Source organism: Phasianus colchicus, chromosome 10, assembly GCF_987193195.1.
Source record: "Phasianus colchicus chromosome 10, bPhaCol1.hap1.1, whole genome shotgun sequence".
Lineage (NCBI taxonomy): Eukaryota > Metazoa > Chordata > Aves > Galliformes > Phasianidae > Phasianus > Phasianus colchicus.
Window position 1 is genome coordinate 19323334 of NC_143445.1, and position 14555 is coordinate 19337888.

General features: G+C 40.7%; 2 protein-coding genes across 5 annotated transcripts in view; both read left to right on the forward strand.

Annotated features, from left to right (window-relative positions):
- The first annotated feature begins 233 nt into the window (after positions 1-233).
- On the forward strand, positions 234-10178 carry LOC116235500 (serine palmitoyltransferase small subunit B-like). Of its 4 annotated transcripts, none has more exons than XM_090147641.1 (4): positions 234-411; positions 3354-3488; positions 5208-5286; positions 6601-10178. In XM_090147641.1, the coding sequence occupies exon 4, from the start codon at positions 6633-6635 to the stop codon at positions 6873-6875; it is 243 nt and encodes an 80-aa protein (XP_090003767.1). In that variant the 5' UTR covers positions 234-411; positions 3354-3488; positions 5208-5286; positions 6601-6632; the 3' UTR covers positions 6876-10178. The 4 variants fall into 4 exon arrangements, with proteins under 4 accessions (XP_090003767.1, XP_090003765.1, XP_031459574.1 ...); XM_090147639.1 differs by lacking the exon at positions 234-411 and adding an exon at positions 679-794; XM_031603714.2 differs by lacking the exons at positions 234-411; positions 5208-5286 and having other exon boundaries at positions 3359-3488; positions 6601-10177.
- Positions 3407-14555, forward strand: part of OTOL1 (otolin 1) — a 58279-nt gene continuing 47130 nt past the window's right edge. Inside the window, exon 1 of the mRNA XM_090147643.1 lies at positions 3407-3488. The gene's annotated coding sequence lies outside the window, so the exon portion shown is untranslated. The remainder of the gene's footprint in view (positions 3489-14555) is intronic.

The following is a 14555-nucleotide window of genomic DNA, read 5'->3' on the forward strand; positions in this document are numbered from 1 at the left end:
ACCACACTGACATTTTCTCCTCACGCTGCGCCCACGCGCTGTCCCTCCCTGAGGGAGCTTTTCTTCCCGCCCTTTCCCCGGGACTACCGTACCCAGCAGCCCTTGCGGTGTCCTTCCGCCTCTTGCACGGGCTCGCTGCCGCGGGGGCTGCTGGGACTTGTAGGCGTCTGTCCGCCAGACGGCTGCTGCAAGGAGTTCGGGCGGGCTCCGCTGAGCCGCTGAGGTGAGGGGACGGCGAGAAGGCGGGAAGGTGCGCGGTCCGGCTGTGGGGAGCGGTGGGCGCTGAGGAGATTTTGCGTTTGTAATGAACAGCTGTTAGGGAACCAAACAAACAGCCATCATCCTTTTGATGCGCCCAAGGTGGAATGCTCTGCAGCTGGACGTGTTCAGGATCATCATAGAATCACAAAGGTTGGAAAAGGCTTCCAAGATCATCCATTCCAACCGTCCACCTATCACCAGTATTGCCCGCTAAACCGTGTCCCTCAGTACGGTGCGTTGGAGCACAGCTGAGGTTTGCATCACCTCTGTGCCATCCCAGACTGTTGCTGCAGAAGCACAGCTGAGTCAGCTCCAGAGTCCTTAATTAAAGCTGGAATTTCATTCAAGTGCATAGCTGAAATGTTTACTGAGACTGTTCACCAGAGGTGTGTGCACTTCTGATGTGAGTGAGGAGGGGAAAAGAAATGAGAAAACAGAGACAGGGACACGATGTCCCTGACCAGTGCTACTGGAAAGCTTCACTTCTCATCCTGTGCCACTCAACTGTGGTATCACTTATTTTTCATAACGAGGTGACTGTTATTGTGCATTTGGTTTGCAGTATGCACAGCTGTTTTTATATGAAAACTGAATGAAATTTTATTAGCAGATACAGTGAGAGCTCTCCATGTTGTTCCAGTCTGTTTTTCAAACTATATGTGCTCAGGGTCTGCAAGATAGCTAGTGTGGTACTGTCATTATTATAAAGTAGAACACCAGACTGATTGTACAAAAAACAGGCAAACCTTGGTGTAAGGAGAACTTCCTGTTTTATCAGGGGGCTGCAACAGCAGAATTCCCCATGAGATAGTGATTTGTGTACAGCTGGCATGCAGGTGGGCAGAAGAAACTTGCTTTGGTTGCCTATGTACCAGGGATAGCTAAATAACATACTGTGTGAGGGGCAGGTAAGTGAGCTGTGCACTGAAGTAAAGCAAATACAAGCAGGAAGATCTTGGTGCATTACTATTTACAACGGGCACATTTCAGTGCCCAAATTTTACGAAACATTCTGTTCCTGGAATATTAAATGGTGTCATCTTACATCATGCCAATAACTTCTGGGCCAGCTATGCATGTTCCTTATGCTTCTGGAGGATGCTACTTCCATGGTTTTCACTAATTATCAGTTCTTGATGTGGAATTAAAACAGATCCTGAACTGGTCTGACCAGGTGTGAAGCACCATGCTGGAAAATTGTGTGACTCATGCAGGCAACAATGTAATAACTGAGATACGTTATTTGCATTACTAATGGAAGTAAGTCAGGCCTCAATAAGCTGGAGCCAAGACACATTCCTCATCAAGATACTGTCCTTGTCAAGATACATTCCTTGTCTGTGTTGCGTTCCTGTACGTGCCTAACAGCTGATTCCAGGGGTGATACTGCTTGAGCTAGACCTGTTGGGTGCCAGGATGTGTGAATCCACATGCTGGATACTTTACACCATGCAGAGCAAAGTCTTTCTAAGAATTGACCTGTTCTGTACAATAGGGCAATCTTTCTACTTTCTGAGAACAGTAGTGTGTATTCTATAGGTTCTTTGGAGCAGCATGATTTTGTCGACAAGCCAAAGAAAAGTTTTTCTGTATAAGCCATTCCTTATTGCTGGGTTTCCATATGCTGTGAAGCTGGTTCTCAGGTGTCTTGAGGACACAGGATAACTATCGCAAAGTTTATAGGAGGAGGTCGGCAGCACCATTTGTGATCAGATCATCCTGTGGTATGATTCCATAGCAGGTTAAGCTCACCTTTGACTGCTTTTGACTGTCTTAATTTTACTGCATTTTATAGGTGTGAAGCTGCCATTTCAGACATTTTTAGCTTGGTCTTCTAAGGAAATAAGGCTTATTTTCTTCCACTACTTCTGTCTGTACTCCCACATAGCATACTTTTTAACCCATGACCAATTTCAGTTAGTCTGGGAAGAGATGCTGATCTCAAATATATCTCCATATGGAGAACCTCTCTGAACTGACAATAAGGAGGATGGTGATTTCTTTCAGTGAAGTGGGTGTTCGAATGTTTCTGGTTTGCTTTTTTAATTCTTGGTTCCCGTGCTAAAAAGAATTATTGCTGTATCACTCCATGACCTTTTACGTGGCTGTGTTTAACTCTGTTTGGCTGGAAACCAGAGTGAGAAGCAGTAAACAGAGGTTTTGCAATTTAATTACCTGCCAGCCTTGGCATAAACCTGGGCAACACAACTGAAAGACCCCAAACCAACAAGAAACAGCTGTTGCAGGATAAGCTTGTTGAGAAGCTGCCTGGATGTTCTCCTAGCAGACAAATCTGTCCATGAGTTGCTGCCTTTTGGGTAATGACACAATTGGAGAGAGAAGTAAATGGGACTGGGAAGGGAACACTGCAGGATCAAGGCATAAAGCTCAGGGAGACAGCCCAATTATTTTCTTTTTGCATACACGTTGCCAATTTCTGTTTTACCAGCAACTGCAGAGATCAGTTTTTTAATTAATTGGGCTCAGGGCTGGACACTGCTAGTTAGGGAGATGGAAGGCTAATTCTTGATGGCACTCAGGAAGTAATAAAGCTTTCATAACATGTTACGATGTGGTTTTCATGTTCCCCTTTTACCAGATTTATGTAAATTTGTGTTGATGTGATGCTATGAGTCAGTGCTGACTTGTCTTGGAGCGCAGATAAGTTGATTCCAGATATGCACCGTAGAGGAGAGCTCTGCAAGATGTAGAGATGGTGTTAAAAAGGGGAAGGAAGCAGCCCCTCTGGGACAAGGCTCTCTTTGGGAAAGCCTCTGCTGCTTTTCAGAGCTGCAGCAAAACTGATTTGAGATCTTTGTGAAAAAAAACCCACCTTGTTCTTGCATCTGCACTCATCCATCACTGTAATAGTACCAACCATCACAATATGGGTTTGTTTTCTGTTTTGTTTTGTTTTGTTTTGGTCTTAAAGACTATTTCCATTTATTCTCTGTGAAGGAAAATTATCTTAAGGCATGTAGACTGGCATAAAAAGCAGGCATGAAATAGGCAAATTTTGTATTCTGAGTGAAAGTGAACACCTGTGATTATGAACTGTGAAAGGTATTTATGAGTTCTTATTTCCCCTTCAGGTAAAAGCTGGGAGAAGCAGCAGGAGTGGCTGTACAGAGAGCCCCAAAGAGAGCTTCACACCCCCATCCAGGGGGGTGCTTACAGCGTCACGTCAGAAATGGATTCTGCTTATCCTGACATTTCATTTCTGTGAGGTAGGCTCTGCTTCTGCACTAACAGCTACCCCTTGCACAACTTTTGGCTTCAGGTAAAAACTTAAATGTTTCTAAAGCTGTTAGAACTAAAGCAAACTCGCACAAGTCTTTTCTTTCTGCATTGTTTAAACTTGTGGAATTTATTACTGAAAATAACAGTAGAGCAATATAAAAAAGAATGACAATAGCTGTACAGTTTTACACTTGAAATGGCAGAAGTACCTACATGAATTTCCTTGGCTCTTACACAAATGCTTTTCTGAGAGAACTTGGGCTGAGGTGAACAGACTTCTGCTGCCATGCCAGTGCTCCGCTGGTGCCTGTGGCTGATGCACCCAGCTGGGAAGGTGAGTGACTAGAAGTAGGGCTGCTGGCCTGTCAGGAACACAGGTGCTATGGTCTTCAACTGTTGCTTCTCTTGTACATAAAACAACTGTGTTACTTCTGTGTTGTTTTTCATCAGTGTTTTTTGAAAAGCCCCTGAAAATGTCTCCTCCCACTCCATGCCCCAGTGCTCTGTTGCAAAACCTAGCCTGAAAGGTAGAGTTGAAAACAGAAATGGCTGAGGTAAGAATCTTGCAGAAGTATTCAGGGCAATAATATTTCAGCATTTATGAATCTACCATGCAGACCACAGCCCAAGTTATATCCTCCTTAGCTCAGTAGTTTGTCCACCTTTGGAGATGGGCCCTTGTGGCTCTGCCAGAGAAGGCAATGTGGCATCTTAACTACTGCTGCCAGAAGAAGTGCTTTACCATTTCTTTAATTTTCTGTGTGAATTGGGCAGTTTTTGAACAGAAAACCTTATTTTATTGAAAACTACAGGGGGAAAAAAAGGTTGAAGGACTAGGTCAGCTTTTACTAATGGGTCAGCTCAGGCTGTTTGGTAAGGAAGAGAAGCAGGAAGGCGTGGCAATGATGCTTTGGACATGCTTGTGGGATATTCTTCCTAAGTGAAGCTGATTCAGATTTGGAAATGATTTGACTGCAGGCAGGTAATTTAGAACATAATGTATTATGCAGATTTCTACCTAATTTACTTGTCAAATTAGATCATTAAAATACCTCAAGTACATGTGGCTTGGTATAATTTTGTAGCATTTTTAGGGCAAATTCACCAACTTCTGCTCACATAAATCTTGTGTTCTGTCCTCCCTGGTGTTCTGAAGCGGGACAACTGATCTGTGGGTGTGGGGCTGGGAGACAGACACACAGGGAGAACTGGGAACTGTTTGAAAGTGGTATTAATCAGAGGTTGCAGGAGGTGAAGGCTTCACCTGAGGCTTTCCTGTGACATTAATTGAGCTGCATTTTTGTGGCTATGAAACTCTGACACCATATTTTTACACAAACATTTCATTGTGCCTCATAGGAACTTTAGCAGCCTGCACTGTATAGTCCCACAGAAGTAGGAGTACATTTTTGTCATTCCCAATTAGAGAAGGCACTAACTGTAAACATTTTTTGCTGATTGTCCTATATAGTATTGCAGTCTTGTACGCTCCTCCCTCCCTGCAGATCTTCAACTTTGACTCTCTACTAATTATCAAATTAATGCCGTCATGAGAGTGCGGTGCCAAGCCAGACCATGGGTGTCCTTATTGCATAATGCAGTTTTGGCCAGAGGAGTTTTTAGCAATAGTGAAGCAGGGCGGGGTATGGAGGACACACTCTGTAATTGAGGATCAAAGGTACTTCTCTCTGCTTCTCGGTGTGTAGAGGAGATGTTCAGCTGCAAAAGGCAGAAGTGTCAGGAAGTATCTCTCTAAACATTTTGTCACCAGGGAGAACCGAAGAGGTAAGTTCTGCTTTTACAGAATCCACACCATTTTTTGGTAGGAAAATTCTTTCCTTAGAGTAGTTTGGCAATATTTTGTTTGATAAGAGGCTTAAATATCATCTTGATTTAGTAAAAGCTGCATGTGATGCACAGAAATGTGACTGATATAGCAAGGATATTATGAAAAGTAGTTCATAGTACTTCTTTTCTTCAGAGATATTACCTGTGAGGCAGAAAAATGGAAGGTATTGTAGACAAATGGAAAAGATAAGGCAAAATTTCTCTAAAAACTCTTAAGATGTAGCTTTTATTAGGATAAAATTCCACTGTCTACAGATCTATGAAGTATCAGTGGTAGCAATGGTAATGGGAGGATGGTTGGACTAGATGATCTTGAAGGTCGTTTCCAACCTTGTGATTTCGTGATTCTATGATTTAATTCCTGTGGAATATGATGTTTTCCACAGACCTTGATGCCACCAGAAGTTCAAACTTTCCAATTAAAAAGAGGAGGTTTGTTTCACCTCCTTTTGTACCAAATGATGAAGCATCAGTGACTGAACAAGTCCTGTTTTCCTTTCACCTCTCCAGTTCTGTATTCTCCCGGTAACTGTATAATGTAACACTAAATAATGATTAGCATCAATCTGAACACAAAGCCTTAAAATAAATGGGCATGTTTTTATTCTTGCAATAGATCAGTGCAGTCTCTGTTGCAGATGGAGCTGTACAGTCTGTATATGGATACACTTTGTTGTAGTTCTGTATGTGTGTTATTCTGCATACTTCCAACAACAACTGAATCATAAGACTTCAAATTCCATCTGCAGTGACAGATATCAGACTCTCGCCAAGTTCTACTTCAGACTCCATGACTAGTGAAGAGAGAGCTATGAGTGCTTTCTGAATTAAGCTGCTTCAATGGAATCTGAAATAATCCATTGCCAGGAAAAGTTATGAAAGTAGTTTGGTTTGGAAAATGGACTTGCAATAATTCTTAGGTAACAGAGTTCTGGAAAAAGATCTTGTGGAGTGTCCTAAGGAATGGCCCTTTATACGGTGGGCTGAATTTGACTCTCTTATTAAGAAGAGAAGGTGGAAAGAGCAAAAGGAGTACAAATGGAGCTTTGCATAGGATAGTCTGTTTCTATCTGGTCATTAACTGTGCTTTAAAATTTGTTTATGGATTCTAGATTTTAGTTTTCTTGTGCTTTAATAATATTTGCTAACACTGGTCACTATGGACAGCCTGGATAAAATGGAATCTCTCTCTTTTTTTTTTTTTCTTTTAAAGTTTTTTTTTTTTCTCATAACTATCCTTTATTGTAATAGGGAAGGCTTTCAGAAGCTGCTCTGTGTTGAAGATGGATATTAAGAGCATGAAGAACTATCTTTATTGGCTGTTCTGCCAGTTTGAATTAATCACCTGCAGCTACCTCATGGAGCCCTGGGAAAAAGTGCTCTTCTACACTTTCAACGTTACTATGTTAGTGATGCTAGCATACACTGCTTACATCATTTTCCCTGTCCACATTAGCATGGCTTTTCAATTCTGCTTGCACTTGTTTGGAAGCCAACATGAAAATACTGTTTCTGTTGTGAAGTAACATTGGCAACCTGACATAACTTTTGGATCAAAGAAGTGTTTTTCTCAACACTTTTTGTTTAGAAAGACAGGTTCAGGGTGTGTGCAAACACTGTTTTACTCTCTTCGTTTTCTTCTGCATTCTGGGACTCTGTGACAGCAAATTATTTTGCCAAATCAATTTCAATCAGTCCTCATTTTTATCATCTGACAGTGCCTTCTAAAGAGCTTTCAGGTTTAAAGACTGACTGGAGTTACAAAGCTGGGTTTGGTAAGGAAGCAACTGTGCTGAGTGTTTTGTTACTCCAGGGAGACCTGTTTGGATATGGAGAGTTTTTATCTTGGGAAATTATACAGCATATATTTGTTCTTGTCTGCCACAGCTTTGCTGACAGGGAAGATGTGTACATGAAAGGTTTTGTACAATACTATGCAACTATAGGCTGCTTTTCTAAGCTTGATATGTATGTATTTATACAATTATTTTAGTATTTATTTAGTTTGACTCCATTATTTAATGCAGTGAAATATTTGTCTGGTTCATCATTATGCAAATAATGCAGTTGATTTATTGAAAATGTGAGGATTTACTTCCGTAAATTTTTTAAATAAAATTCTGATTTTCTTGGACTTAAAATAATTTCTTATTCTTTTAAAAGATTGCTAAAGCATACATACCATATGCAAAGCATTAAACTATGTATTCAGCTGAAGTAGGGATATTTTATACTCTTTCCATTTACTTGTTTCTGAAACATGAACTGTTGAGACTTTTATAGCTAACGTGGTGGACATCCCGTAATTGGCTTTGTTTTGAAGTCCATGGTTTTTAAACTTCAGTCTTGAATGCACAATATGGTTATGCTGACAGCTTGTTAGAGTGGATACTGACTGAAGCTGGCCAGAAATGAAGAACCAATGCAATTAAATTGAGAACATGTGCTCAGCACCATGCCCACAGCACAGCAGCAGTGCATATAGGGTGACAGCCCAGCTCTGCTCTCACTCATGCTGAAGTGAGTTTTCTTCTGTCTTTTGAGCATAGTGAAGCTCCTAGAATATCCTCACCTTTAAGACAACAGGATGCTCTCAATAAGTGGTAATCAGATGATGTAGAAATTGAGATTTAATAGAATCATAGAATCATTAAGGCTGGAAAAGATGTCTAACCTCATCTAGTCCAGCTGTCAACCCATCACCACTTGGCCACAGGCTGTGACAAAACAAACTGAAAACACTATTTATGTTACTTGTCATCTCACCATGAGATCCAGTTACTTTCCCAGCTGATGATTAGAAGAGTATGAAAATAGCTTATTTGTGAAAACAAAGGCAGATGAGTTTAAACTTGTAACTCTTACTCGACAGTAATCTCAGGAAAATTTGTAAAAAAATGAACTTTGATTAAGTGCTTTTCAATTATAATCTGATCATATGTTTAATTAAAGTAATCTAATGGCTAAAGTGATAAACCCCTTGCATTTTCTCCTAGCAGCTTTCATGTACAGGAGATAGACTGCCTTTAATGAAGTTTAGGAACAGAAGAGGGAAACAGTATTATAGTTTGGTCAATTATTAGACTATTTGTCAGGATAACCGTTTAGTTGCAAAACTATCAGTCCATAATGTAAGCAGGTAAATGTAGTATTTTGCATCATATGTACTTGAGAGACATGCAGATATTGCATTATATACCTGCAGAGAAATCTCAGAGTGTAAGAAGGCCAACATAATTATATTTACATTGGATAAGAGCAGACTGTACACGTACATCCAAAGTATTTGTTGACATTAAGGAGTCTGACATCTGGCTGACGAACTTTGAACTTATGCTGGGTGTGTTTGTGTTTTTTTGTTTGTTGCCACCCTTTCCTTGACTTCCCAGAGTAAACCCACTTGTTTGTTGTGGTTGCATGAATTGCCTGGTGTCTCTTGGAATAGCTGTCACAGGATCCTGCCTGTGCAGGTGTCCTATTTGCATGCTGCACTCCTGTGACATGGACTAGCTCCTTGGCATCTGCAAGTGACAGCAATGCAGTTCATTCTGTCCAAGAACAGCACAGATCTCTAAAGCTCAGCTGTGAGAACTGGAGGGAGGATGGATACGACAGAAAACCAGAAGGATGCAGAGGGCTAAGTGACAACTAAACGGAAAATACTTGATTCGTTTTATTCATTACAGTCTTTTCCCTGCATGGGACTAACACTCCTAACTTCAGAGTAAGATTTAAAATACTATATTTAAAATCCACCTTGTAATTGCTGTTTTAAAACAACGCAAACAAAAATACTAACCTGCTTGGGCATGCTCCCTGCTGGGATCTGTGCTCTGGCCCACAGCCTTCTTTCAGCTGAACTCTGCATACTACTGCCTCTCCAGAAAAGAGCAACAAAAACTTGTGCAGATCTCCCCATCAGAAGTACTGCATGTAACTGTTCCATGGGTTGCCTGACTGCCCTGCTATCCACCAGGTGCATGGCAGGTGCAGGCACTGCATCTTTGCTACAACAATTGCATCAGAAACACTTGATACAAGGGATACCTTATTAAAACACAGCAGTCCCCCCATGCTTTTCCATGGAGGCATGCAGCCAGTTCTCTGCAGAGTTTTTGCACATACATAAATGCACACACACAGTCTACATGAGTAGAAGGTTGTTTCTTAGATGCTGGATGGCTTATTAATCTCCTAAACATTAATGTCAGTAGATGTGCTTGCTTAGCAAGTGAGTATCAGTTCCTTAACATCAATGCCTGCCACATGAAACAGTAACTAAATTCCACACATCTGTCTTCCCCTGTCAGGGAGGTTGGGCTTTTGGGTGTGTGTGCATGGGGGAAGATAGGGTTGTGTGGCGGTGGTGCTTGCAGGTTTTTACTAACATTCAGATGCAGGAATAAGAGGTGCTTTTTGTTTTCTCCCAGGGCTGTTAACCCCAGTGTACACTCGTGTATGCTGAATGTACTTGCTCAATGACTTTCTGTCAATAAATGAATTGATGTTAGTATTTACAAATGTGGACTTAAACAAGCAGTGTTAATTGAACAAAATTAGTTTCTGACATTTCTGACTATTCTAATGTCATTCCCATTCCCATCTTTGTGAATAGTTCTGACCTAGAAAGGAAATTGTTGACACAAAGCACCGTTCATAGCTCTGCTTCACCGGCTTCTAAAAAGGATTCTCATAGTTAAATGGCATAACTTAGGAACACTGGTTCAAGAAAGGTAAAACCAAATAACTAAATAATAAAGACCTGCTAAATCCAAATACCTTATGCTTCTCACTGTGATCTGTGTGATTACAACTCTAATACATTCTACTATTAGAGGGTTTATTATTATAGGACTTCCATAGCTTACCTCTCATAAAACAATTTACTGATCAAATTATTTAAAGCTCCTAAAAGCAATGAAGATAATGATTTTTTTTTTTATTTTTATTTTTATTTTTTTTGCACAGAACTTTATTTGCACTACTGCTGCTAACAGTTTTTGAGGCCTAAGATAAGTTCATGTTCCTTATTGTTACTTTTATTGGTTTTGCTATGATGACATTTTGTCTGTGCTACTATTTACATTTGAATGTAATTTGAGTTCTTATCTTAGCTATTTGTTATCTAACTTGAAAATCCTGTTCCTAAGACAAACTTGTCAGCACTTTCTAGTTTATACATCCCACAGAACATACTCCTTTTCATCTTGCATATGTGTATTTAGAACAACATTGAGTTCACAGAAGACCTGTATGTTTTTATAAAGCCAGCCTTAAGTTAGCCAGTCTTGCTTGGCTGAACCTTTCTGCCTAACTTTAATGCTTAGCTTCAACTACTTCATGCAATAGCCTACAAACAGTCTTATTTGTTGCAGAAAAGTACTTCTTGAATGATATCTTGAATATACAGCTATTTACAGGGAAACCTTTCCAACAATTTTCCAGACTTACAGTGCCTAAACAAGTACCTTGTTACAACTCCTGCCTGCCTGAACGGAGGGTGAGGACTGAGGGCTTTTCTCCAACCTATCCCACATGAATTCAGGAATTATGTTTTCAGGCTGAGTTTACACAAACATCCAGTGCTAGCATATGGCTGCCCTAAAAGGAGGAGGCATTCATGCAATACAGGGAAGACTGATCCAAACACTTCATCCTTTTGACATGCATCACACTCACATCTGTCACGGAAGTTCTCCAACACATGGAAGATTCTAGGATAAGGCTGGATCTCTGCAACTCTCCCACTGAGAATGCTTCTCTGTAAGGATACATCTGGCAGAAAAATAGAAAATGAGCCTACAAGTGTGTCAATGTTCAACAGGCATGTGATTTCTGACCTCTCTTAAATCAATTTGCAATCAGCAAGTAGAACTAAAATATTCATTTGAGAGTTTGTGATCCACCCCACACAACAGCTTGAGGTTCAGGCTGTCAGGAGGAGAGATGAGAAGGTTTTGCCAGTTAGAGGAAGAACTTGTATCGAAAGTTTCCACTAAGACAGCATTTGTTCCACTAAGACAGCATTTTCTCTTTCTATGTGCAGGCAAAGGGATTGTAGTGACCTCTTATCTCCTCATAATTGGTGCATAGCTTCCTAACTGAAACACAAAGTGCAGCTACCTGGCTCACACAGTACATGAGGAATACAAGATACTTAGCTCCAGAGCTGCCAAGTCCTTGGGGCAACAGGTGTGTTGTAGCTGGGACAAGGAATGCAAGGGACCAAGGATCAAACTGTGCACAAAGCAGGAGTCAGCAGCTAGAGAGTCCTTGTGGGCTCTGCTGGTGGACACCAGCTCTTGGAGGATTCTGCTTAGAGACCAAACAAACCTTTTTTTTGCTTTGCTCTGCATATTTCCTGTAGAGGCATGCAGAATGCCACCCAGCAAATAAAAATAGGCTGTTGAGAAGCATCATTTAAAAATGGGCCAATCCTGCATATACTGACTTTAGAGGTGTACATCAATATAAAAAAAACTATAAAAATCTAGAGAAAAACTATTTCATATAAAGCCATCATGTTGTCACCAGAAAGGTTTGCTGGACTCAGACTGTTATTGGCACTATCTTGCTTTCACATGATGGAGTCTCCACAGGCCCCAAACATACTCTATTCCTCACAAAATATTTCCCAAATATTTAATCAAAATTGCCCTAAACTGCTGCTCAGCCTATACAAATGGTCACTTCTCACTCAGAAACAGGCAAAACCAAAACCTGAGTACTCATGCTCTGTAACAGACTTTAGTACTTGGAAGACTTATTTGAAGGCAACTAACGCTGCTTACCATTATACACCCATGCATGGCTTATTTATCTGTGTAATGGAGGGATGCATTAAAGGCCAGTGTAACACCTGAACATGATTTATGATTACTTATTAAAATTGTATTAGAAACCTAAACATTGTTTTCCAGATTAGGTGATTTTGCATGCATCTTGCATCCTGTCAGAACGCAAGCAATGTGTTTTGGGAAAGAGAAATTTCAAACAGTCAAGACACCAAGGTAAACAAACAAGCCTATATTCAGAATTCAGAGGCTGCCAAGGTTAAACAGCAGCTGTCTCAACATTTCCACCATTTCCACTGGAGACAATCCCTGTTAAACCCTACTTGGAGCACATGCATCCTTTCCCTGGAACTGCATCTTAGGCGATACCATCCACGCACCATTCTGGGGAGCTCAGCAGAGTGGATATGGGAACAGGCACCAGGACCTGGTGATTCCAGAAGGCTGTGGAGCAGTTGCCTCTGTGTACTCACTGGGACAGCTGCCCCAACACAACTGCTCTTGCTGGCACTCCTACAAACGCTTCTACAGGCTAGCTCCCTGGCACCTCCTGATTCTGTGCGCCAGCTTCTACAAACCTGGGCCTTTGGGATGAATTCTCTGTGTTTGCTGTGCTGGGAATCTGCATGCTTACCTCTAACTATGGCTTCCACAGGGCGTCATGGAACCTTTGTATCACGCTGTCTAAATCTGACTGTTGGAACATTTCCACTCCAGGCTCCTATAGGGCATAAGTCTGAATTCAAAATAATATTAGCCTTCATCTTTTAAGAAAAAAATCTCTAACAAGCTAGAGCTTTAATTTATGACTGAGGGCTGAAGAACGAATGAGCCTAAATAATAAAGCATGTAGCATCCAGTCACATTATGCTAAGCAGTATACCAGCAGCCTACCCAAACAATTTACAGCTTAAGGAGTTTCCTTCTATCTTACAAAACTTGTCCCTGAATACTGATTGGTTTTTCTTCTTTAAGTCCTTTCAGTTCTTAGCAATGTAAAGCATTCCCTTAGTTGGTGTGAGGAATTGCATTAGTTGTGGATGTATGTGTCATACATAATTGTTTCACTTTATAAAGTTGATTATTCGAACTACACAAAGACACTTTTCTTTCTTCATTATGCTTTGCTTTTAGCATGGAATGGAAATTCTGTCAAGTTTTAAATCTCACCTCTTACCTCTTGTTTTAACCAGATTCCCATCCTAAGCTCGTGAAGAAGATTGAGTATGGAAAACTTAAACCTAGGTAAATTCTGATAGTAGTATTCATTGCTACATGACTATATTCTGGAATGAGCTATAGCAAACATTGCCAAAAATCTCTGAAACCCAACACAAGTCTCACTCCTATATTTAACTGCTCTGGGAGCATGCAGCTAAAATAAGTGGCCCTGGCAAAGTGCAAAGGCAAATCTGTCAGCAGAAGGAGCAGATTGCCAGAAGTCCTTAATCAACTCGATCAAAGCTTTTGTCTTATTTTCCGTTAAGGTGGTGCTATTTTCATTTAGGTTCAAAATAACATATCAGGAACTACACCGGCATGAACAAGAACTGAACCATGTTTTGCTGATTTTTCGTTACAACTGAACAGACTGCTGCTTTCCAGGCCATTAACATGAAGGAATAGTGACATCAGGTGGACTATCACATTCGTCACAAGAACATCTCAAGTCTTCTATGACAACTTCCAAAGGAAATAGGAAATTTCTGCTGCCACAGCAGATTCCTGGAGCTGCAGTCTCAGGAGCCAGCACAGCAACCCTTGGTAGCTCCTTAGGACACAGACTGGAATAATTCCCATGACAACAGATTTGTTTTCTGATAGAAGAACTCTGACTTGTGTTTAAATGATCAAGAATCGTGGTAATACATCAAGTTCTGACAGGAACTACTGTGCACATTCACAAAGGGAACCAAATCCCCCCAAATAGTAATTAAACTAAATGCAAATTCAGCAATAAAAACCCCAGAAGGTTTAAATCTAGTTTTTCATTTTCCTTGTCTCCCTTCTTCCCCTCAGTAATTGACTGGGGGAAAACATGAAACTCCCTTAGCTCAAGTAAGTCTTTCTAAACAGGAGAATTAGGGTGACAGGGGTTAAAGTCTGTAAGAAGCTTATTTGGTTTCTCATTGTGAAAGCCTTCCTTCTGAAAGAACAACATATCGGCTGTTTTGAAGGACAAAACTTTTCTTCTCTGCTGAAACAGAATCGCTTCAGCTGGCTATGCTTCCCAAATACTTTAAAAGTATTCTTTCTTTTTCATCTTCTACTAGCTTACCACATGTGACAAGCACACAACCATCACAAGCATTGCAGATACCAACAACCCTTTTCAATCTGTATTGCTATCCATAAATTATTGTACACACTACTACCGCTTGGTACTTGCTATCACACATACTCTGTACAAAG

Bases quoted from the DNA above. Each gene is read 5' to 3' on its own strand.
- LOC116235500 (XM_090147639.1), top strand. From the start codon at position 687: ATGAGAAAACAGAGACAGGGACACGATGTCCCTGACCAGTGCTACTGG. The intron at 795-3,353 runs GTGACTGTTATT...TTTCCCCTTCAG, and splicing joins CACTTATTTTTCATAACGAG to GTAAAAGCTGGGAGAAGCAG. The intron at 3,489-5,207 runs GTAGGCTCTGCT...CTCGGTGTGTAG, and splicing joins TGACATTTCATTTCTGTGAG to AGGAGATGTTCAGCTGCAAA.